At 38.3% G+C, this 24767-nt stretch overlaps 1 protein-coding gene across 2 annotated transcripts in view; it reads left to right on the top strand.

The window, feature by feature from the left end:
• Positions 1-24767, top strand: part of Ddah1 (dimethylarginine dimethylaminohydrolase 1) — a 135279-nt gene that overhangs the window by 87422 nt on the left and 23090 nt on the right. For both annotated transcript variants that reach the window (XM_033758111.1, XM_010636703.3), the window contains exons 2-4: positions 5463-5562; positions 17501-17574; positions 18394-18513. In XM_033758111.1, coding sequence (XP_033614002.1) covers positions 5469-5562; positions 17501-17574; positions 18394-18513 — 288 coding nt within the window. In that variant the 5' untranslated portion in view covers positions 5463-5468. The remainder of the gene's footprint in view (positions 1-5462; positions 5563-17500; positions 17575-18393; positions 18514-24767) is intronic.

Genomic DNA, 24767 nt, shown 5'->3' with positions numbered 1-24767 from the left:
ACCCCAAAAAACAAAAAAAAAAAAAAAAAAAAAAAAAAAAAAAAAAACACCTCTTTTTAGCTTGGTAAAAGTAATCCACTAAATATTTGTTGAACTGAGATGTTGATCACAGGAGAAAGTATGCTACAGACAATAAGTGCTGACGTAAGTTAGCCAAATGTACTAGTCCAAATGGCCACAGATGTGCTGATTATTGAGGAGGATTAAAGTGGCATAAAGAAAAAAATGTGGCCTTTTGAATGTGACCAGGGATGACATAGTGCGGTTCTGATTCATCAGCAAGTTCCAAGCCAGCCGTGCCCTGACGTGCTGGAGATATTGCATCAGCCTCTTGAGTGGCTTCCTCAGCATTGTCTGCATGTCACACTTAACATCGAAAGGTATAACAAAATCAGCAACAGGCAGAGAAGAGGAAACCATTTCCCCACCAACTAAGCTGTGTTGCTGCTCTGTGACTGTAGATAGGATGACAGTGTAGTTTTAAAAGCTCTTATAATGTGAGAACTTATAGAGGGACTTGGAAAATGTAAGTGGGTGTTAAAAACATGCAAGTGGGTATTGTTATAATAGAGACCTGCCATTGTTACAATAGAGACCTGAAATGACCAACTTAAAAACTAGAAAAGGTTTCTTTGGCCCATGGTTTTAGAGGCTCTGGTGCATGACCATTTTCCTGTTGTTTTGAGCCTATGTTAAAGTAGCACATCATGGCAGGAGCATGAGGTAGAGCGGGATTCTTACCCCATGGCTGAAACGAGGAAGTGGCCAGGGTCCCCATATCCATCTCAAGGATTCCCCCAGTGAACTAACTCCCACTGGGCCCCACCTCTTAAAGGTCACAACATCTCACAATAGCACCACAAGCTGGCGACCAGGCCTTTAACACATAGGCCTTTGGAGACAGTCCAGACCACAGCTATAGCAGGTGGTGAAGGTGGTGATAGAAGAGCTTACAGGGCATGGCAAGACTGTGGGTGACTAAGACAGGTCAGGCAGAAATGAACTAACCCCAAGGGGCTCATTAGTACGCATAACATGTGGTGTTTGGTTGACCAGAAGCAATTTAAGGATGGTGGCTTGGACACAAACCACAACTGTTCATCAGGCCCCATCGTCACACAGCATCTTGAGTGAAGACATGAAAATTCAAAATGGCCATTGTTGAAAGTACACAGCAGAAGTCCACTTTGGATAAGATCAATTGGAAAATATTGTCGCTGAATAAAGAATGCTAAGTTAATTACAGTACTATGGCAAGCTACCATGAATATAACTTCCTACTGAAACTATGAACTTTTATATTTGATTTGTTTTGCTTTAAGGAAAGATTTCGGGTTTTTGTTTTGTTTTTAACTTTGAGGGAGATTTTTGTAAGAAATAAAAGGAGAGTCGGTTATGTTTTATTTAGAGCTGAAAGTGATAAATTTTAATCTTTTCTTTCTTTTTCAAATGTAGCCAGAATCCAAAACAAGAACTGAGTTGTTTTAGAGCAAAATAATATTTATGGCATCAACTACTGATTTTGAGGACAATGTGCCCGGCACTGGGTTAGATTTTTTACATGCATTACTTCATTTGTTACTGACATAATTACTCTTAGGAAACACTAGAGTTCAGTTCATTCCAGCTTACATTGCTTATGTTTATATGTGGTAGAGTCAGTGTTCAAATCCTTGCTACTTTCCACTCACCGTGGTCCAAGAGGAGCAAAGTGAGAAGACAGAATGATGGTGTGAATTTGATAGGACAAATGAGGAAACAGAAATGAGAGGCATGGAAGGTAAGAAAGAGGAGAGTGGGAAAGATAAAGGAGACTGAACAGCGAGCAAGGGAATGAATTCTTTAGACAAACTGGGACCTTTAGAGTGGCCCTTGTAACCCACTCAGGCCGCATCATCTCGGCTGATTTCTGAGTCCTGTAGGACATCAGCCAGATAGGCTCCCCTCCACTTCATAGAGTACTTGCATGGGACAAGCTCAAAGCAGAGACAATACAAGAAATAGACCTCATCCTGCTTCCTGCTTCCAGGAGCCAGAAAGAAATCATTTTTGGTTTATATTTAAATGTCCTCCATGTACTGTTCGAACTTAACTTGACTTTGCAAAAAAGGCTGCAATTTTAGTTTACTGAAAAGCAGATGGAATCTGTCATAGGGTGATAAAACATAAGAAACTTACCCAAATGTAAGAAAAAAGCAACAGCTTTTTAGTGGTGGGTCTCTTTCATAGCACAAGTATCTGTCACTCTGTGCACACAAGCTGGTATTTCATCAAAACAGTAAAAGTTGTATCTAATGTTTATTGAGCATTTATATTTCTATTTCTGTGTGGTGAGAGCCTAATAAGTTGGTAGTATTATGAATAAATACCCACTTTAAACATGAGCAGATTGAGACTTGGAATTTTAAAGAATTTAAAGTCACTTGGCTGGTAAATGGCGGAACTGGGATTGAACCCCAGGTCTTTAATAATAATAATAATACGATGCTCTAGATTTCCCCAGAAAGTGACCGTGAATGTGTAACCCCAATACCTCTACATTTTTTAACATTAATACTCCAGGAAGAAGGGAAAGAAGAAGGGAGGAGATACTATAATTACTTGGAGAGATACTGTGATTACTGGAGACGGTAACCACCCTCGAGGAGAAAGAGAGATGGGTTGAATGAAGAGCTAGTGTGAAGCCACTTCGGCCAAGGAAGGAATCTGGGGTGAGAAGGAGGAGGAAAAAAGATGAGACAAAAATAAATGCGAGTATAGAGCAAAAAACTGAAATCACATTGCTTGAAGCATGAAAAGAGAAGGAGGAAGGGTCTTCTAAATCTTTAGAATAGAAACTGAAAATTACTCTTACTCAAGTTTACATTCATTAAGGTGGTTTCTCTAATTTATCCTTTTCATTTCTGATTTCTTGGGCTAAAATGACCCACTCAGCTCAACTTTTGGAGTGAATAGTGTTTGTTCTTATGTTTCTCTGAATAACACAAAGTTCTACTCTCCGGGGTTAGTGTCACTGAAAGGTAGGTGTATTGTTGGTTATATTTTCCTCTTGAAAGTTATTTAAGACAACATTAATCGTGGCTATATAACCACAGAATGGGGAGTTTCTTGAAGGTTCATGGTTTGGATTTTGTCCTGCAAAAGTTCCCACTTCTGTAGTTATATTTAATGTTCTAACTGCCTGAATAGCTGGCTTGCTTTGGGCCCCGGGTGTCAGGCCAGTGCTGGGCCTGTTTGCAGCCAAGTCAGCGCGCTTTGCTGAACTCAGTCCAGGAGAATGCATTTCTCAATGGCAGCCTGTGGGGTGCAGCCCCTCTTGTTTCTTCTCCAGAAATTTCCCTGAGCTTTCTGCCAGTTTGATGCCATATGGTCCTGTGCTTCTCGAAACCATTTATTCATTGTTTCAAAATTTTAAAAATCTTGTCCATGCATTATCTCTGAAAGTCATATAGTACCATCTATATTTGTGGTATGCACCTATCCTGACAACTTTGTTTATGAAGATGTGACTGAATATTTTTTAAAGTGCTACCCTTGCACATAATGTCAGTGCAGCTGTTTTCACTTTTAAGAAGTCACAAACATTTTATTCTCAAAAACTTTAATTTATTTTGAAAGACATAAGACCTTAAAATACACGTGTAGCACTTCTGAAACTGATCTATAGTAGCCTCCCTACTTCTGGTAATTCTTAAGAGTTGAATAAAGTTCAGATAACTTTTCAGCCCCATGGGCTTGGAATTTAGCTCAGTGATTCTACCACGTGCCTTGCAAGCGCAAGGTCCCAAGTTCAATCCCTGGTTAAAAAAAAAAACAACTTTTCAGCCCCAAAGCCATGTTACAGACTTCCTAATAATCTTCAAAATGTTGTTGTATAAAAGCGGTAGCATTAGCAATAGAAACAAAAGGAAGCACAGTGCTCGTGCTCTCTCTGTAAGCTCAATGAATTTTCCACAGACGTAGAAAACAGATACCAGAGGCACAGTTGTGTGTTTTCCTAGGTTCACAGTAGCCCAACCAGTCACGGTAAATGTTGTTCTGCCCCCTTTTTGTGCTACAGCAATGATTCCTCTTCCTGTCGCATAGGAAAACCTATGCTACTGTGAAGTCACTGGGTGCATTTACTACAACGTTAAGACAATTTGTCCATGGAAATATTTTTTATTGTTCTGAGTCACTCTGGATTGTGGAATTTTAATATGAGTTCCAAGACAAGGATGAGATGATTATTTATTTTACTTTGTGTCCTCTTTAATGCTTTGAATGCATGACTGTCAGCCCTTGTTGTCAAAGCTTTTCCACATTTTTATTACTTTAGAAGTGACTGCTCTATTGATGTCTCCTCATTGACAGTTCACTCTGTCCTCTGCGTACTATATTTTGGCAGGATTATCTGCTTTGCCTAGTGTGATGTGATCTCTTGTTTTTCTCATAACCCTATTCATGTCTTCTGAATGGATGTCTTTATCATGTTAGAGGTTTAACAGACCTTCTGAAATACTTAAATTGTTTTGCTGAGCTGCTGGAAGAACTTGAATTTGATTGTCAGCCTCAAAGGGCATTTGCTCTGTCATACAAATATAAAGCAGAGTATCTCTGCTTTGGACACACCTTGGAATTATAAGAGTCCCTGGACTTCATTTTCCAGTATTCCTTTGTTTGGTTTCAACCATAATCTGTTCATTATCTCTATGGAACTATTTTTTAAAAGGCAAGTAATCATGTTAACTGTTTGAGTATAAACTTAAATAACAGTTTAGATTTACAAAGACTAGGATGTTGTGGCATTTTAGAAAATATTTGAATTGAACAGTGACTCTAGCTAGGTGTGTTGGTGCATACCTGTAATCCCAGCCCTTGGGAGGCTGAGGCTGGTGGACCACAGTGAGTTTGAGGCCAACTTGGGCTACATAGTAAGTTCAAGCCCCATCTGAACTACATAGTGAGACCCTGTCTCAAAGAAACCAAAACAAAGAAAAAGAAAGAAAGCAATAATTATACTATAGATTGAAATTCCAAGTTGCCAAGTATTGACATTCCTTCCGTTATTTGTCTGTGTATTTCTGACTAACCGAATGATTTAGATTTAAAGTTCAGTCTTGCACTTTCTGGCAAGGACAGGAGAACCGGGTGACGTGCCCCTACCTTCCATCATTTATGCATCGTAACTGGTCAGACTCTAACAGAGCCTTAATTAGCTAGCCTCCCCACACAAAACGAACTATAATACTGACTCGACCTTAGACAAGAAGCAAACAAAACAGGCAATGTCTCCCAGATAATCTCTTCTCTTGTGAATGATCATGGCTGATCTTGCCCATATTACAAAGGTGTGTGCAAGTGTATATGTGTTATATGTGTGTGCATGTGTGTACATGGGAGTGTGATTTAGTGTTCCGAAGTTGTAGGTGGTTTGTTAGGAAACTGTATGCTATTAATATAAATCATTTTACTTTTAACAGGTTGACATGATGAAGGAAGCATTAGAAAAACTTCAACTCAATATAGTAGAAATGAAAGATGAAAATGCAACCTTAGATGGAGGAGATGTTTTATTCACAGGTATAGTTGTTTACTTTTTTTCTATCCAACAATATTTGTAATACCTGACTCACTCTCACTTGTTTCACTGCAGTTTTTTTTGTCATTACTAAAGTAATAGATACTAAATGCAGAGAATTTTGGAAAACACAGAAAAGCACAATAACCTCCCAATCACAGATAATCACTTCGATATTTAGCTGCGTGTCCTCTCAGTACTTTCACATGCATATACTTGTACGTTCTTTACAAGAATGTTTTCAATATGTACATTATTTGTATATATCTGTTTCTGTGCTTTTCTACAATTATTTATGAGTTGCATAATTTTCCATTCTGGACAGTTTATCTGGTTTGTATTTAAAGAATTCTTAATTCAAGATTAGTATTGTTTACCAACAATTTTCTTTCCAGATGGTAAGATGAATTCAAATAATTTTCTATGCAGATTGACTTGGCTTAATGCCAGATGAGTAATAGCAGAACTCAACAAAATTATAACTGTTAATGTTATTGATCTAACTAGAATCAGTTTTTACAATGGGCATAATGTGGCTACTAAAGAGGGATAGTAATTTTAGCATTTAGCCTTTCCAACCCTTTTTGATCATATGTAAAAAAGTGGAAAATCTGGATCCCTAGATTCACTGTAGTTATAGTCAAGAGCAAGATAATTGATAGTAATTTTAATTTCTAGTAAGAGTTTGTTGCCCCCTAAATGTCAGAGAATAAATATTTATTTCACCAATGTAGCCCAAACAGCAAAAGCTAGTCCTCAGAGATTGGGCAAGTAACCGCAGGTGACTCACTGAGCACGTGAGGCTTTTTAGAATTCTTATAGTTCAGCTGATGTGAGTTTAAATTGAATTCAGTTTATAGAGCCAAAGCATGACTGTCATTGCCTTAATATAAAAATAATACCTGTGTTACTTACATGTGGGTATAATGTCCCTGGAGGAGGAGTGTTTGTTCAGTGTTGTGTACCTGTGGTGGAACCTTCTTGTGGCCCAACTCCAGGGAGCCCGTCTAACTATAGGTTGTCTAAGTAGAAGTCCCTGGAGCTATATTCCACACAGCTCATGTAGCCACTGTCACAGGCAGTGGCCCTGCCTCTGGGGTTTGTCTTCAGGCATAGAGTCAGCTGCACACAGAACGAGGAGTCAGGGAGGCCTACGCTGCATTCTTAAGTCTGGCTTTGGCCAGGCCAACTCAAGCATTCGTCAGATCTTGCCTTGTAAGTTTCCTCTTATAGTATTCTTTCTGTTTCCCATGGATGGCATTCTTTTTTCTTTTTTTGTACCAGGGTTCGAACTCTGGACCTTGTACTTGTGAGGCAGGCGACGGTACCACTGAACTAAATCCCTGGCTCATCCTTTCTTTTTGACAGCCCAGGACAATAGCCTGTTTCTTTAGAAAACAGGTTTTTGTAAAAAGCTAGATGTATACATTGCACTTTTCTATAATGCAACTTTTTTATCAAAATATAGCCATATAATAAATACAGTAACTTACAGTAAACAGATATGGATTGCCTTTGAAATATGGCACAACCAAGCTGTGTTCAGTCATCTAGCTATCTTAACAGCTAACAAGCATCTATGTCCAAAAATCTCCTCAGTGTAAAGACACTGCTTACACCAAGAGTCTCTTCTTTTGGTCAAAGATCTTTCCACAGCTTTTCAAACCCAATGTCTTTATCCCATCTTCTAATTAGGCATCAAGCATTGAAGCTTGCCTTTGATGCGGTCCGCAGACTTTTTGATACTATCTGTAGACCATTTTACTTGGTGTATTCATTGTATCAGATAACATCCTAATAGATATTTTATTTAAAACTGAGACAGTATTGGGATATCTGCTTGGAGCACCATTCATACCTACTGTCTGCTCCTGCTTTCTCTTTCCTACTTTCTTTCTTTCTCTCCCTCTTTCTCTCTTTCTCTCTTTTAATTTTGGTAAAACATACATAAAATTTGCTATTTTAACCATTTCTAAATGTACAGCCATTTGTGGGGCATTAATTGCTTTCACTTTGTTATGTAACTCTTACCATTCAATTCTTGGATTAGGCAAAGTTAGATAAGAAACAAAGTCCACATCGTACTTTCTATGTGCTCTGTGCCCTCTTCCTTCTGTAACTGGGAGTTCATCAATAATGTATCAGGAAATGGACAGAAAGAGAGCTGCTTTCCAATTCTAGTTCCTGCTGGGAGATCTGTCAGTCAGGAAAGCAGCTACTGGCAAAGACAGTTTTCATCCCATTTCTCTCAACTAGGCAGTATCAACTTACCTCTACTTTTAAAAAATTTTATTTCTGTGAAGTATGGAGTGCATACAACTGAGAGATAAAATGTATATATAACCATTCAAAAACCAATAATAAAATGAACTCTCATGTGCTCAACCCTGTCTTGGGAAATAGAATATTGCCAGGTGTGTAGAAATCACTTATGATCCTGTTCCCATCTCTCCTTCCTCCCATCCTCAGGAAAATGCTGCCCTGACTTCTGTGTTAACACTGCCTGGCCTCTCTGTGAAGTGTATCTCAGTATATGTATTTCTAAGTTATATGTGGTTTAGTTGTGCTTGTTTTAGAACTTTACCTTATTAGAGTCCCACTGTATGAACTCTTGTGTGATTCTTCTTTTTTTGCTCTAAGTTGATGTAGTTCATTTTTAATACTGAGTGAGTACTCTGGGCAGTGTGGGCGGAGGAATACACTACAATGTATTTATTCATTTTACTGGTAATGTCTGCCTTGGATGTTTTCTGGGTTTGGTATGTCATTATCTTCAATGCTGCTATCTTCATTCTAGCATGTGTTTCATGGGGCCATAAACAAGAGTTTCTCTAAGGTCAATATTTGGAAATGAATGCCAGTTCAGGGCAAACTATTTTTTTGCTTCAAGAAGATGATTGTATGATGTTTCTTCTTTAATCTACTGATATAATTAATTAAATGAATTGATTTTTCTGATATTTGACCAGTCTTAGATCTCTGGAATGAAATCAAACTTGATTATGATTTATTCACTTTTTCATATAACGTTGATTTAGTTTGCTAATATTTTTAAGACTTTTATTTTCATGGCCTAAGATTTTTTTCTTGTTATCTTTGTCTGGTGTTGGTTATAGTGTTATATTAGCTTTATAAAACATAGTTTAGAGGATATTTCCATTTTTTATTCTCTGGAATCAGTAATATTTGAATTATGTCTTCTTTGATAGAACATATCCATTGACAAGCGCTGATGTTTTCTTTGTGTGAAAATTTTAAACTGATTCGATTCTTTAGTTTTTTTGAGACAGGGTCTCACTATGTAGTTGAGACTGACCTAGAACTCACTATGTAGCCCAGGCTGGTCTCGAACTCACAGTGATCCTCCTGCCTCAGACTCCCGAGCACTGAGATTACAGGAGTGCACCCCCACACCCAGCTGATTCAATTCTTTAATGATCATCTGACTGTTTAAGATTTCCTGAGTCTGTTGTGGTGAGTTTCAGTAGTTCCATTCTCTAAAGTTTTTGCATTTTATCTGTTTATAAAATGTTAGGTATAACATTATTCATATCTTCTTTTTTAAATTAATTTTATTGGTACATTTAAAGTATACAATGTAGTGACATTCATCATTGAAAATTTGCACCTTTACATAATCCATCTTGGTTCTTATTTTTTCTGTTTCCCTGTCCTCCCTTTAACCCCTCCACCCCTCCTATCTACAAAGACTTTTTCCACTTTTTCTTTTTCTCATATTAATTCCATTCCCATCCTTCTTTTCCCCTACCCCTCCCATTTCCCCTTCTGCTTTGTATCTTTTCTTCCTATTTCACATTATCTAATGTACCTTTTCATCCTTATTTACACTTTCAGTTTCTCACATTAGAGAAACTATTTGGTATTTACACAGGTGTGTCCTATTGATTTCACTTAAGAGTATGGCCTCAATGTGCATCCATTTAGCTACAGATGTCTCTAGTTCTCATATTTTATGGCTGAGTAATATTCCATTTTATAGAAAAACCACATTTTCTTTATCCAGTCTCCAGCTGATGGGCAGTTGGGCTGTTTCCAAATTTTAGCTATCACGAATTGTGCTGCTATGAACATGGGTGCACATATATCACTATGGTATCATTCATTTAATTCTTTGGGAAAGATAACCAGCAGAGGGATAGCTGGGTCAAATGGGACCTCTAGTCTTAGTTTTTTGTGGTCTATCCATACTGAATTCCATAATGATTGCACCAGGCTATCCTCCCACCAGCAGTGGAACAGGGTTCCTCAATCCCCACAGCCCCACCAGCATTGTCCTTGGTTGATTTCATGATAGCAGCCATTCTTTCTGGGGTGAGGTAGAATCTCAGTGTTGTTTTCATTTACATCTCTCGAATGACCAGTGATGCTGAACATTTTTTCATATGTTTATTTGCTGTTTCTACTTCTTTGTCTGAGAAATATCTGTTCCTTTCAGATGCCCATTTTTGGATTGGGTCTTTAAATTTGGGAGGTGTGATTCTTTTAAGTTCTTTATGTATTCTAGATAGTAGACCTTTGTCTGAGGAAGAGCTGGTAAAAAGTATTACCTACATTGTGGGTTGTCTCTTCACGTTATTGGTTGTTTCTCTTGCTGTGCAGAAGCTTTTTAATAATAAGAGATCCAACTTGTTGATTCTTTGTACAGGTTCATGGGCAACTGATGTTTTGTTCACAAAATGTTTTCCTACACCAATGCCTTCAAGAGTCCTGCCTAACCTCTTTTCCAGCCAATTTAGTGTTTCAGTTTTAATATTTAGATCTTTAATCCATTTTGATTTTAGTTGAGTGCATGGTGAGAGACATAGGTCTAGTTTTAATCTTTGGCAAGTTAAAAACCAGTTTTTCCAGCACCATTTATTGAAGAGGCTACCTTTCCTCCAGTGAGGGTGTTTGGCTCCTTTGTCAAGGATGAGGCGGCTGAGTGTGTCTGAAGTTGTTTCAGCATCTTCTGATCTCTTCCACTGGTCCTCAGGCCTGTTTCTTTGCCAGAACCATGTTGTTTTATCACAGTATCTTTGTAGTTTAGTTTCAACTCGGGGATTGTGATACCCCTAACTTCTCTATTGCCGAAAATTGCTTTTGCTATCTAGGTCTCTTGCTCCAAATGAATTTTTGGATTCTTTGGATTGTTTTGTCAAGGTCTGTAAAGTACACTGCTGGGATTTCAACTGGGATTGCATTGAATCTTTATAGCAGTTTTGGAAGTATGACCATTTTCACTATGTTGATTCTGCCTAGCCAGGAGCAAGGGATGTCTTTCCATTTTCTGATATCCTCATCAATTTATTTTTTCAGAGTGCTATAGTTTTCAGAGCAAGGGTCTTTGATTTCTTTCATTAGGTGGATTTCTAGGTATTTAAATTTTTTGGATGCTTTTGTGAAAGGGATTGTTTGTCCCACTTCTCTCTCAGTGAGTCTTTTTTTCATATACAGGAAAGCTATTGATTTTTGTGTGTTGACCTCTATCCAGCTAGTTTGCTGAATTTCATTTTTAAGTCTAGAAGACTTTTGGTGGAGTTCTTGGAGTCTTCTAAATAGAGTATCATGTCATCTGCAAATAATGACAATTTGACTTCTTCATTTCCTATCTTTATTCCTTTTATTTCTTTCTCTTATCTAATTGCCATGGCTAATGTTTCCAAAACTATATTGAACATGAGCAGTGATAGTGAACATCCTTGTCTTCTTCCTGATTTTAGTGCGAAGGATTTCAGCTTTTGACCATTTAGTATGATATTGGCTGTTGGTTTTTCATAGATGGCTTTTATCAGATTGAGGTAGAGACCTCTATTCCAATTTTTGGAGGATTTTTATCATAAATGTGTGTTGAATTTTCTCAAGGGCTTTTTCTGTATCTATTGAGATGATCATATGGTTTTTTGTCCTTGGCTCTATTAATATAGTGTATTACATTTATTGATTTGCATATGTTGAACCTTCCCTGCATCCATGGGATGAATCCCACTTGGTTAGCATGTATGATCTTCTTAATGATCTCCTCCTGCATTGTATTTGCGAGTATCTTATTAAAGATTTTTTGCATCTATGTTCATTGTGAGATGGGCCTATCATTCACTTTTTTGGTTGGGTCTTTGCTTTTGGGATCAAGGTGATGCTTCTTTCCTGGAATGAATTCAGGAGTATTGCTTCCCTTTCAATTTCATTGAAGAGTTTAAACAGTAGTGGTAGTAGTTCCTCTCTAACTGTCTTGTAGAATTCAGCAGTGAAGCCATCAGGACCAGGACTTTTCTTAGTTGGTAAGTTTTTTATTACATTTTCAATTTCATTGATTGGTATTGGGTTGTTTAGAATTTTTAGGTCATCTTCATTCAACTTTGGTAATTAATACAAATCGAGGAATCTGTCCATTTCTTCTGTATTTTCCATCTTATTGGCATATAGATTCTCAAAGTAGGTATTGATGATCCTCTGGACTTCTGCTGGTTCCATTATAATTTCATCCTTTTCATTCCTGATTGCATGGATTTGGGCCTTTTCTTTCCTTTTTTTGATAAGGTTGGCTAAGGGTTTGTCAGTTTTGTTTATCCTTTGAAAGAACCAACTCTTGGCTTCACTGATTTTTTTGTATTGTTCTCTTAGTCTACATTGCATTAATTTCTACCCTGATCTTTATAATTTCCTCCCTTGTATGAGCTATGGGTTTGTCCTGCTCTTTTTTTTCTAGAAGCTTGAGGTTCAGAATCAGGTTGTGTAATTGAGCTCATGCTGTTTTCCTAATATGAGTATTCACTGCTATGAATTTCCCTCATAAGACTGCTTTCATTTTGTCCCAGAGAGCCCAATATGTTGTATTGGCATTATCATTTATTTATAAAAACTGTCTAATTTCTTCTTTAATTTCCTCTGTGACCCATTGGTTATTCAAAATTGTGTTGTTCAATTTCCATGTGTTTGTGAAATTATGTTTCTTTTGCTATTGATCTCCAATTTCATCGCACTATGGTCTGATAATATAATACAGGGGATAACTTCAATTCCTTACTTAAACATGTTCTATGAGTGAGTATGTGGTGTATTTTGGAGAACTATCCATGTGCAGCTGAAAAGAATGTGTATTCTTATTTTGTGAGGTGGAGTGCTCTGTAAACATCTGTTAAGTTCATTTGTTGAAGAAGTTAGATTAAGTTCTACTATTTCATTGCTTATTTTTTGTCTGGTTGACCTATCTATTTGTGACAGTGGAGTACTGAGGTCTCCCACTACTATTGTATTAGTGCTTATATGATTTTTCATGTTCATTAGTATTTGTTTTATATACTTGGGAAAACTTGTGTTTGGTGCATATATATTTATGATTGTCACCTCTTCCTCTTGGATTGTTCCCTTTACAAGGGTGTAGTGGCCTTCTTTGTCTCTCTCAATCAATGTTGGTTTGAAATCCACTTGATCTGCAAAGAGGATAGCTACTCCTTTTGGGGGGAGTTCCTGTTGCATGGAGTATTGTTTTCCACTCTTTAACTTTCAGTCTGTGAGTTTCTTTTTGAATTACGTGTATTTCTTGTACACAGCATATTGTTGAATCTTGCTTCTTGACCCATTCTGCCAGTCTATTTCTTTTAATTGGTGAATTGAGACCATTAACATCCATGGTTATAACTGATATTTATTGACTTATCCTTGTCATGACTTTTTCTTTTTGTTGGATTATCCTCCTTTGAATTTAATTTCTTGTCTTGCCTGATGGACTCATTCTGCTGGGCTTCCTGGAGTTATGATCCTCCTTGTCTTTTCCTAGGATATTATTTAAAATATTTTGGAGTGCTAGTTTAGCATTCATGAAGTTCTTATGGTGCTCTTTGTCATGAAAGTATCTTATTTCTCCATCAATTTTGAAAGATAGTTTTGCAGGGTACATCATTCTGGGTTGGAGTTTTTTTTCCTTTAGGTCTTGAAATACATCACTCCATGCTCTTCTTGCCTTGTGGGTTTGTGTTGAGAAGTCTGCTGTGATTCTGATGGGCTTTCCTTTGTACATGATTTGTTTCTTTTCTCTAACTGCTTGTAGAATTTTATTCTTCTGTTGAGTTTCTGGAATCTTAACTATTATATAACTCTGTGTAGATTTTTTTGATCATGGCTAGTTGGAGTCCTATAAGTCTCACTTATCTGTATGTAAGGTTCTTTCCCCCTATTTGGGAAGTTTTCTGCCATTACTTCAGTGAACAATTTTTTTGTCATTTGTACTCTATCCTGTTTCTTCACTGACTCCAATCAGTCTTATGTTATTCTTCTTTGAATCGTCTAGCAGCTGCTGGGTTGAACTCTCATGGTCCCTTATTAGTTTTAAAAGGTTTGTCTTTTCCTGGTCACTAATTGAAATCCTATCCTCTGTATCAGAAATTCTATCCTCACATTGGCTTGTTCTGCTACGTAAACTTTCAATGCAGTTTTTAAATCTCCTGGAAATCTCTCTGTATCTGTTTTATGGATTCCATTTGCTTCCTATGTTGGGATTCCATCATGTTTCTCAGCTCCTCTATTTTTTTATCTGTCTGCTCTGGATTTATTAATCATGTCTTGTACTATGGGCACAATTGCTGAGAAATTATTTGTGACTTCATTTTTTTCCAGGTCCCCTTTTGTTGCCAGTTCAGGGAGTCCAGGTGGTTGAGTATCAGGTTGTTCCGTCTCGTTTCCCTTTGGGGTTGCCTTAGGTGATCTGGAAGTCTGTTTGGGGGACTTGTTTCCGTATCTTCTCATTTCAACACATGCAACCTGCTGTGCCTTTATTGAGACAACTTTTTGCTCACCCAGTGGTCTTCAATTCTCACCAAGCTACCAAGACGCGTTTTCTATGCTGCTCACCAGTACACCAATTCCCGGGTTCAGACCACCGATGCTGTGGGGCTGGTCTCTGACTGAAACTTGTGCACCTGTGCGGCTCTTTGCTGGGCAGGTCTTGGATGGTGTCAGTGCAAAACCCCGGCTGGAATCTGCCTGCAGCTGCCCTGGTCTGGCCCACACTGCTGCTCCCCAGGATCTGCACACACTCAGTGATGCGATCTCTAGTCTTCTTAATACTGTATCTGTCTGAACTTCACAGCATCTATACCTATATTCTCTTTTCATTTGCTATGTTTGTACCTATCTCCTTCCTTCCTGCTCTCCTTTCTTTCTTTTTTCTTTTTCCCTTTCTTAATTTCTTCCTTTCTCTCTTTCTTTCTCCATGTTGCCAGAAGTGTACCAATTTTATTAATCTTTTCAAAGGAGCAACTGTTGGTTTTATTGAACCCTCTCTCTTGAATGTTTCCTTTCTCTTTACTTCCTTCTTTCAATTTTTTTGTTCTTATTCTTTTTTCCCCATAAATTGGAATTTTATCTCATTAATCTTGAACTCTTTTATCTTCTCTAATGCCAGCTTTTAAGGCTGTTTAACTTTCCCTCCAAGTACTGCTTCAGCAAAATTCTTGTTTTGATATGAGTGTTTTTGCTATCATTTCATTATAAATTTTTCTAATTTTCATTATTATTTAATCATTGGCTTATAGGATAATGATTTGTTTAACTTGGGCATTACTGTAAGTTGTTGGAACACTGACCTCTAGTACTGGTTAGCTAAAGGAAAGATTCATGTAGCCCAGGTTTCCTTCATAAATTATATTTTTAGTAAACTAAATCTTTGATTGAAGAAACAGAATAATAGCCCCACCTCTGAAATAATCCTATCAAAAAATTGAAAACCTAATTAACCATCTACATTAAACTCCCAGTGTCCTGAAAATATAAAAGACAATTTAAATGTTAAATGATGTTAGGAAGTAATCAGCAAAATCCCAAATCAAGAATGCAGGATACTGAAAAGCTTAAATGGTCTGTTTTCACTTATAAATTAATGAAGCACAAAGGGGGAGGAAGTAAATTGGGAAAGAAGAAAAAGACACATGAAACATAAAAACAAAAAAATAATATTTCAGTTCTAGCATTGAAATTACTTGTGTTAGGAAGGCTATTGGATCTTGCCCACAATACTGCCAGAAAGAGAAGTCCATTTATTCATAAAGATAAGTAATATATTCTTATATACTTTTCTATGATGCTTTAGTTTCTAAAAATGGAAATAATATGCCTGTCCCTCTATAAAAATGTTAAAACTAGCTAGATGCATTAAGTGTTTTTCTTAAAAGTTATGCATAAATCTATTTTTATCTTCCAATATTAATAAAACTTGATCTTTTAAAACTGTAGATGACTTTTTAAATGAACTAATTCTTTGTGAAGTAAAACACATTTCCATAAGTTAAATTTTGATTTTTATATAGCATTTTCTTAATGGACAACACAATTTTACCATTGCCAAAAAAATTGTCAGTGTACCCCAAAAGATTACTGTGTGTGCCAATAGCATGAGCCCTTGGAATATGTCATAACATCCTCTGACCTATGTCATTCACCTCTTTTATAAAGACAGTATGAAGAGTAACAATAAGCACTTGTAAAATCTATCAAAGAATCTCTTCTACATGGCTATCTTCTTGTTCTTTGAAACTGATTTTTTTTTAATGTCTTCCTCCATATTTCTTTAAATATTTTTTAAAATTGTTTTTTGACATGAAGATTTCTTTTTTATTTTTTCCTATTGTCTGTTTTATTTTATACTGTATTTATATATTGGATTGCTCATATAACAGAAACCATGAAATATTTAAGTTTGTGTGTCTGATTTATTTCACTTAGCATTATGGTCTCAAGGTTCATCTATTTTCCTACAGGGTACTCAAATTTATTCTTCTTTATGGCAGAGTAGTACTCCATTGTGTGTAAATGCTACATTTTTTATCCATTCATCCTTTGATAGGCTTAAATACTTAAGGAAAGAAAAGAAATTAAGGAAAGTTAAGAGTCTCCACATTTTCCCCTATAACTTAAAGACTGCTTTTATCTGAAGTTTTTCTTTTTGAGTAGACAAACTGCAAAAATTCAGAAAAGTCAAATAGTAAGAAAGCTCCATCCTCTCAAACTTTTTCATTTTGTAGATAGATGTCTTGATGCTTTGATTTAAAATAAACAGATGTATAGTTTAAAAGACAGTGCTCTTAGAGGTCAGATCTGAAGGTCAGTCAATTTTAAACTCATTTACCCAGGTGGATTCTTCAGGCCTTACATGATGTATGTAAGAAAAGACCCCAGCTTCATCAAGAACTTCTAGTGTTATTCTTTCAAAAGGGGAAAAAAGGTAGTACTGCTAATGTGTCATTGTTGATTATAGATCATGAATATGTTTAATTCTATTATTTCCTAAATTAAAAATTCATTCTTTATTGTGGTAGAATTTTTTTTTCAGTACCAGGGATCAAACGCAGGACCTTGTGCTTACAAGGCAGGCGCAGTGCAACTGAGCCAAATCCCTAGCCTTACTGTTGTAGAATATACACAAAATAAAGCTGGGCATGGTGGTGCAGGCTTGTAATCCCAGCACTGAAGGATCACTGCGAGTTTGAGGGTAGCCTGGCCTACATAGTGAGTTCAAGGCCAGCCTGCGCACTATGTAACAAGACCCTGTCTCAAAAAGATTCATCCCTTACCCATTTTTAGAAGTCTCCTCAAAGGCAGTATCTTCATATTGTCATGGGACCGGCACCACCCACGACCTCCAGAACCTTTTCATCTTCCCAAGCTGAGCTCTGTTCCCATTACACAGTGACTCCCTCAGGTTCTCCTCCTCTCAGGTCCCAAAAGCTGCCATCGTCCTTCTGTCTCTACGGATTTAAGAAAGCTTATTTTTAAGGGGAACCATTTGAAATCAGTTTTTATGTAAAGAGAGCAGGGGTCTCGTGATGGAGCTGTCCCTGTGGCAGGAAAGAACTGTGCGATGCTTTAAGGTCATTATGTATAGATAAACAAAATAGCACACCATCTCTGGGATCACACACTCACTGTGTTCCATAACATCTGTTATAGGCAGAGAATTTTTTGTGGGCCTTTCCAAAAGAACAAATCAACGAGGTGCTGAAATCTTGGCTGATACTTTTAAGGTAGGTAAAGGATGATTTATGCCTACCGAAGAGTAATTTCTTAATAAATATTCATAGACCTGTTGAATCAACATGTCATGAGTAATAGTGCTTATATTTCACCAGTTTTGCAAAATGATTCCAACTATTTATACAGCTGCTAGAAACTTTAAAAGCTGTCAAGTTCAAATTTCTCAATAACCAGGCTTCATTGGTGTACCATACCACAGAAGCAACTGACAAAGTGAGAATAGTCATCTTCTGTTTTCTTTCATGTAGTTGTACAAGCACTCAGCACACATTACAGGCACAATCCATGATGTAAAGGAAATCCAGAGACCCAGTTGATTCTGATATGAAGTGTGCCGTTTCAAATTGGATTCCAGTGTCACCTGCACATGGGTGCCTACTGTGCCCTGGAAGCTGTGCCAGGTTTTGCATACGCCGTCCTTCAGGTCCTTCTACCAATTACCAGTAGATTGGCTCGTCAGACTGCTTAGGAAGAGATATAACGCCCGGAAGCTCTGTTCCCCATGAGGATGGAAGGCTCTAGCTGAGCCTCGGTTTGCACAAAGTATTCAAACCACCCTTCCAGAGTAATCCACCCCGTAATGCAAATAGGTGTTGACAAAGCCACACATCTGGAAGGAAACTGTGCTTTCTTCTTAGAAACAGTCTCCATTTAACTGCCAAAACCAAAACCTACAGATTCCAGCTTTGCTTCCAGATATTCAGGGTCTGGCAGCCTTGAAAGGAATAAGCATGGTTCAGGCAGGTTTTTAATCACTTTCAGAATTACTGTGCAATACCAAACTGCTTGTTTTTCCATTGTCTGCGTAGGACTATGCAGTCTCCACAGTGCCGGTGGCTGATTCTCTGCATTTGAAGAGCTTCTGCAGCATGGCTGGGCCCAACCTGATTGCAATTGGGTCTAGTGAATCTGCACAGAAAGCTCTCAAGGTAAACAACACTGTGCTCCTTTTTGCAACTGGCAATGTCTGCCCCAAGATTTTTCTGATTCTGTCTACTGGGCAAGCAGCAGGCAGAGCTGGCAGGGAGGGAACAGACTGGCTCTTGAGCTGCCTATGAAGTGCACTCTTGTGATCTGGCATTCATTAGGGACCAGGAACACCCGAGGGAAGGAAAAGCCCTTCACTGGAAAACTCTTCCTAGGCACACACACCGGGTTTCCTTGAGCAGCCAGGATTCAGAATAGTGAACATCAAACTCATCATGGTTATGCACCCTGCTGATGGAAGGGGACTGCCCCCATACAGAACTCCCTGTGATGTTTTCTCTCTTAAATAGAGAAAGTGGTATGTAGGGCTCTTTACACAATTCTATCTTCCTGAACTAATCTATAATAATCTTTAGAAAGCTGTGAGAAAGTTAAGTAACTAAAAAGCTTAACTTCTGTGTTTGGAATAATTAAATTTTGGGACAGGAAATTCCCTCATTTTTCTAGATGAGACTAGAAAGCCTAGAAAAATTTTCTCCAGGTGACACAGCTAGATCAAACGTGAAAGTCACTGATGATAAAGACAGCTTGTAACAGTGCTCTCCATTCAAAGACACTTTCCTTCTCCATAACTTCAACCTGGGGAGATGATCTAGATACCCTATAAGGACAAAGATCTTGTGCTCATTGTTCTGTTCTGTTCTGATGTGTTTGGCCCCAGAAAGCCCTGAATAGATGAACCAAATGAATAGAGCAGTGTTATCTCCTTTTTGCTGAAAAGAAAACTGAATTGAATGACCTACCCAGGTCGAGGGTAGCACTAAATGGGTGGGTTGGGACTGAAGTGGCCCTTTCTCTGAAGCGGCCTGCACATCAGCCTGCATGACTTATCAAGAACCAAAACCAGAGATCCTCATAGGCAAACAGACCAGATAAGTATGCCCCAGTGTATACCATTTATCTGTTTGCCCTTTCTGGTCTTTGTCCTTCTCCCTCATGGATGCACCTTCTCCCTGGTGCTGTCTGCCTGGGCAGCAATCATTGCGTTGAACTGGATTTCCCCTCTGTATTATCTACAGCCACTTCAGCTGGCCCCTCTGATCTTTCTCCTAGACTCTGTCTTTGATAACATTTCTAGAGCTTTTAACAATTGTTGCTGAATTATCTGTCTCAGAATTTAATTTGTATCATGATGGCTTTTCCTTAGTTTCTTTTAGAGTTATGTCTTCCATTCTGTTTCATCCAGAATACTGTTAGCTTTCTGTGTATAAAAAAGATGATGCCTTAGAAGAAAGTGTCTGATGAATGGTGTCATTCAGGGACTATAAGACCATATTTCTCCTTAAGGAATAACTGGTACCTATCCATGGTAGCCGACCTGGTCTACACATATCTGGACTGTAAGGGAAGGGGAGTGTTTAAGATGACCTATGCCAGGCTTTGTGTGAATCAGCAGAAAGAGCCTCTTTGGGGTGAACAAATTAGAAAAAGCAGTCCTTTCTGCCATTCTGAGTATACTGTGCTAGGGGACTGAGTCGTCTCCAAGTCTTGGGAAATTAACACCTAACAGAATAAGAGATTATGCGTTATGGTTAAGTAATAGTATATGAAACATTCTCTGGTTGCTATGAGAGTTCAGAGGAAATGGGGGAGCTCTCTGAGCTATATTTAGGCTATTTTCAAAAAGAGCCTCCTGCAGACAAGGGGCAAGATGAGGGTCTTGAAGGATGGCTGCCCTTTGGCAGGGTAGGAATGTAGTATAAACAAAGACTAAGCAAAACACATTCATGAGATGCTGTACTAATAAATTATCTTTAGCCCAACTAATATGGTTTCTGGATGGGCAGGTGAGGGCTAAAGAAGTTGGAACTTAAAGTGAGGCAGACAAGATTATCACTGTTTCAACAGGAATGGATACTCACAGGCCTCTGAGCAGAAGGGTATTTCCTCAGACATTTTACACCCAAATTCCTTCCACAGGGGGAAAAAAAAAGAATTAGAAAGGGAAGATGCTGCTGTCAGAAAAGAGGACCACTGATGCCTCAAAAAAAACGTGAAACAGCGAGGAATTTAGCTCAGTGGTTCTGGCGCCTGCCTCGAAAGCACAAGGACCTGAGTTCAGTCCCTGGTACCAAAAAAAAGTGAAACCCATAAGCCGCACTGTGTGTCTTAGCAACTCACTCCCATTTCTGTATTCATCCTTCCTGTCCATTGCTGAGTTCTCTAAGGCCACATTTCTTAAAGTCAGCCTATGAAAACTTTATAGTCCTCCTTCCTGTAGAGTTCATTTGAGTTAGTATTAATAATGATATTCATTCTGTACTTGAAACCTTCTGTGTCAGAAGCTATAAATAACCCTCACAAGCCAGAAAGGCATTCTTTGGAGATCGTGTTTTCATCAGCAAATGTGCTGCCTTACCATGGGCCTGTGGAGTTGGCAAATGCCCACCTGCCATGTCCCTAACATCAGAAATGTCCTTTTACTTTGTAGTGAGAACATGAGGACACAGTGAACTGGAGAATAATGAGCTCTCCAAGAGAGAACGGTCTTAGGTCAGAAATAGATGGGTGGCAAAACTCACATTTAGGTAAACTGAGCTGCTTATTTATTTGAGAGTAGTTTGGCCTCCTGTATTAGAACTGTCAACAAAATTAATAATGTGTTGAGTCCTGCTATTAACAGAGATATGAGTATGATATAGACAGACAGAAATATGGATGAATAGAGGGATACATTTTTACAAAGAGCAAAACCGTTACTGGTTTTGTTTCCCCATTTTGTAGGTGAAAATACTGAGATCTGATGAAATAACATTTTGAGTAGAAGCTCATGGTTCCAAAATCAGATTTCCTGGGCCCTAATTCTCCTTGCCTTAGTTACTCACTTAGTTGTTAGCTTTCCACCATGTGACAAATCAATTTCAATGGAGAAAATGTTTATTTTTGACTCACAGTTTCAGTGGCTTTAGTCCATGGTCACTGGGCCGTCTGACTTTGATCTGCTGGTAAGAGTACATCATTGCAAGGAGCGTGTGATGGGATAAACCTGGTCACCTCATGGTGACAGGGAAAGAAAGCAGGGGTGAGGGGTGAAGGAGGGAAGTCTCCCAATATCCATCCAAGTGCAGGCCCCCAGTGACCTGACCTCCTTCCACTAGGCTCCTTTGCTAAAGATTTCACAGCCTCCCAGTAGCACCACTGGCTTGTACCAGGCCTCTAGCACATGAGCCTTTGAGGTTACACTTCAGAAACAAACTACAGCTCCTGCCCTACTCCACTCCCGTTCTTTTTCTATGGGAGACACTTTTACAGCTTTTGTTTTTGTTTTTTTTACTATGGGTTGGTCTGTTTAAGCTCTTTCTCTCCTCCTCTCCCTAACTATCCCTCTTGCCCTCCTCATCCCACTCTTTTCCTGGCATCCAGGGTCTGAGTGGTCTTGGGAGTGTCATGACGTTGTCCCAGATATCTATATTTTCTGTTGAAAACCTTGATTTCTGAGTCCTTGCCTCTATAAAGAAGCCTTTGGCCACTTGGGCATCTCTTTAAAGAACAAATTATTTGAACAGAAGTGGATTGTGCTTTCCTGTACCACACACCGGAAGCTTGATTACTTCCCGCATCTGTCACTGCTCTCTGCATACCAGTTTCCTTCAGAATCCGAAAGCTAGTTTTTATGTATTCGTGGAAAACTGAGAGCCCAAATGTTTCTGGGTAGTCTTATTGCATTTGAAACACTTTGAAATGTGTTGCAATCCGTTCTTAGTTACTGAAGTGAGTTCTTCTGGAGACAGTCATCATACCTGTCTAGGCTGTAGTATGGTTAATAGTGCATGCATCGTACACATAAATGAAACCATCCATCTAGGAAGATTTTAGCAACTCTACTAAAAAGCCCAGAGCAATTTAACACAGGATACCAAACTAGAGATGGAAGAAGAAGGGCATAATATTACTGCATTTTACATTGATATCGCCAAAGTACTGGAAGTTAGGTTGATTTGAAAAATTCCTAAAGATATTTAACTTCAAATCTAATCCCAGCAATTCTATTATTTAATTGAAGTTATTCTAGAGCAACCCATCCTTTCAATAGTTTTTCTCCCACATTTCCCCTTTCATTCCCTTCACGCCTCTGGATAGCTGCCACCTTGATCCTGCCCCTCTCCTTATAAAAAGGAGCAACGTAAGATTAGTTAATGCATACACAGGCATCAGAACTACTAGCAGCCTTCCAGCAGAAAAGTCTGCCTTCCAAAAGATGAGAACTCAGTGCACTACAGCTGGGACCACTGCTCACAAACAATTTGAGCAAAAGAAGCCAACCTTCAAAGAATACATACTCTGTTATTCATATAAAGTGAGCCAGGCACAACTGCTCTGCACTGTTAGTGGTCCAAAGAGTGCTTACTTTTAGAAGGAAGGAGAAAGACAGGGTCCAGAGGACCACTTTGTACATTAGACTTTAACTTTCGAAGTTTATGAAAACTCTATCTATTGTTGGAAGTGGGCCATGACTGACTACAGAAATGGTTCCCCAGTAGCTAGTTCTGCTCCTCAAACCCCTGCTTTACCCTCTTTTTCCCAGACTGGCCTGTTTTGTTTTGTTTTGTTTTTTAATTTAAGGAAAAAGGAAGGCATTATAAAGAATAATGGTGTAGGGCTTGTCACTCCTTTCTTTTTTTTAGATCCATTCTAAAATCAACTGCTTTCTTTGCCAAGATCCCAGATTAATTACATGCTATCTGTCACAGGACAGATTGTAATATGTGCCCTCAGGAGGGACTCACAGTAATTCTCGGTAATAATTTTTAACTCAGTCTCCTTGGTAGCATTCAGTCCTACAATCATTTGGGAGTAAAAACAATAAAATAAAATGAAAGAAGAGTGAAGAGTGGGAGGAGAAAGAGGAAGGAAGGAAGGAAGGAGGGAGGGAGGGAGGAAGAGGAGTAGGGAGGGAAAGAGGAAAGCGGAGGGAGGTGGGGAGGTGATGGTCTTCAGCTGGACTCTGCTGGTACTCATCAGGCCCCGACGCAGGCTGGGGACTGCAGAACAGACTTGCTGGGCCGGGATGGGAGCTGTGCCATCTGCTTATCAGGCAGCACGAGCAGCATTCTCACCATCCTAACCCTGGGCAAGAGACCAATCATTTTCTCCTTTGGGTCTCTAAAATTTAGCTTATTGTCTTCCTTTTATTAGTAGTTCTTTTTACTGCAATAAATTACAATTTGAAAACAGAAAAAATTATGAGAGCACCACTCCATTTTTTATGTCTTTGTCATGTAAATGGAGCTGAAATACAGTACATGGGATTCCAATGGGCATGAAATTTTAAATTAAAATGTTCACAATGCATCCCGATGGAAATGCCTTTTAGGTTTCTGATGTACTTCCTGAAATAACTAATTGCATTTGTAAAATTCCTTGAATGAGGACTAGAGCTGCTTTGCAGCTCATTTAAATTGTATAGCCTGTTTTTCTTTTGAATGACTAACTGTGTAACAGATCACTCAGTATTTCCTCTTTGACTCAACTTCAACATTGATTTTTATGTCCAAAATTGTCCATGTTATTTTATAGATGGTCCTAGAAAAAATGAAGATGGAAAAACACTTAATATGTTTGGATTTTGCATGTTTTTATTGCCTGGAATTTCTTTTAATGGCAGCTAGAACTGCAATAGCAAAACCCAAGACAAAATGAGAATTAACTAGTTTCAACCAGGCAATTGCAAGGGAAAATAAAGACTGCACTTTTAGTTGTTGTCCTATGGAATTATAATGTGTAGCCACATGGCTTTCCACTTTGGATCTCTGCTTTGAAAGACATATTGACAAACCCACTGTAGATTTAATTTAGTCTTTATTTTCTGGTTATCTGTTCCAGTTGTATTCATTAGATGCACAAAACAATGATTTTTTTAAAAAATCTACCATGGCTCCATTAAGAAATTTAAAAACAAAACCAAATAGTCTCTGAGTTATACCAACTGTTTATGCTTCTTTTCCTGGCAGCAGTTACCTTATCTGACAGTATTCCCAGGATTGTGTGCCAACAAGACTGGGGTGGCCAAAATAGAATGTTTTGGCATGGTAGGCAGTAAATAATTTGAAACTATGAGAGCAAAACACAGTGTTGAATTTTAATGCTTGTCTCAAGGCAGGAAGAAGGCAAAACTGGCCAAGTAGGAGAAAGGGAATAATAATAATAATAATGCCTTTTTTTTTTTTTTTTTTTTTTTTTTTTTTTTTTTTTTTCT

The sequence above is a fragment of the Fukomys damarensis genome, unplaced genomic scaffold (genome assembly GCF_012274545.1).
Source record: "Fukomys damarensis isolate Sample0158 unplaced genomic scaffold, DMR_v1.0_HiC HiC_scaffold_33, whole genome shotgun sequence".
NCBI lineage: Eukaryota > Metazoa > Chordata > Mammalia > Rodentia > Bathyergidae > Fukomys > Fukomys damarensis.
Note: the sequence above shows the minus strand (reverse complement) of the source record. Positions and strands in the feature narration are given on the sequence as shown.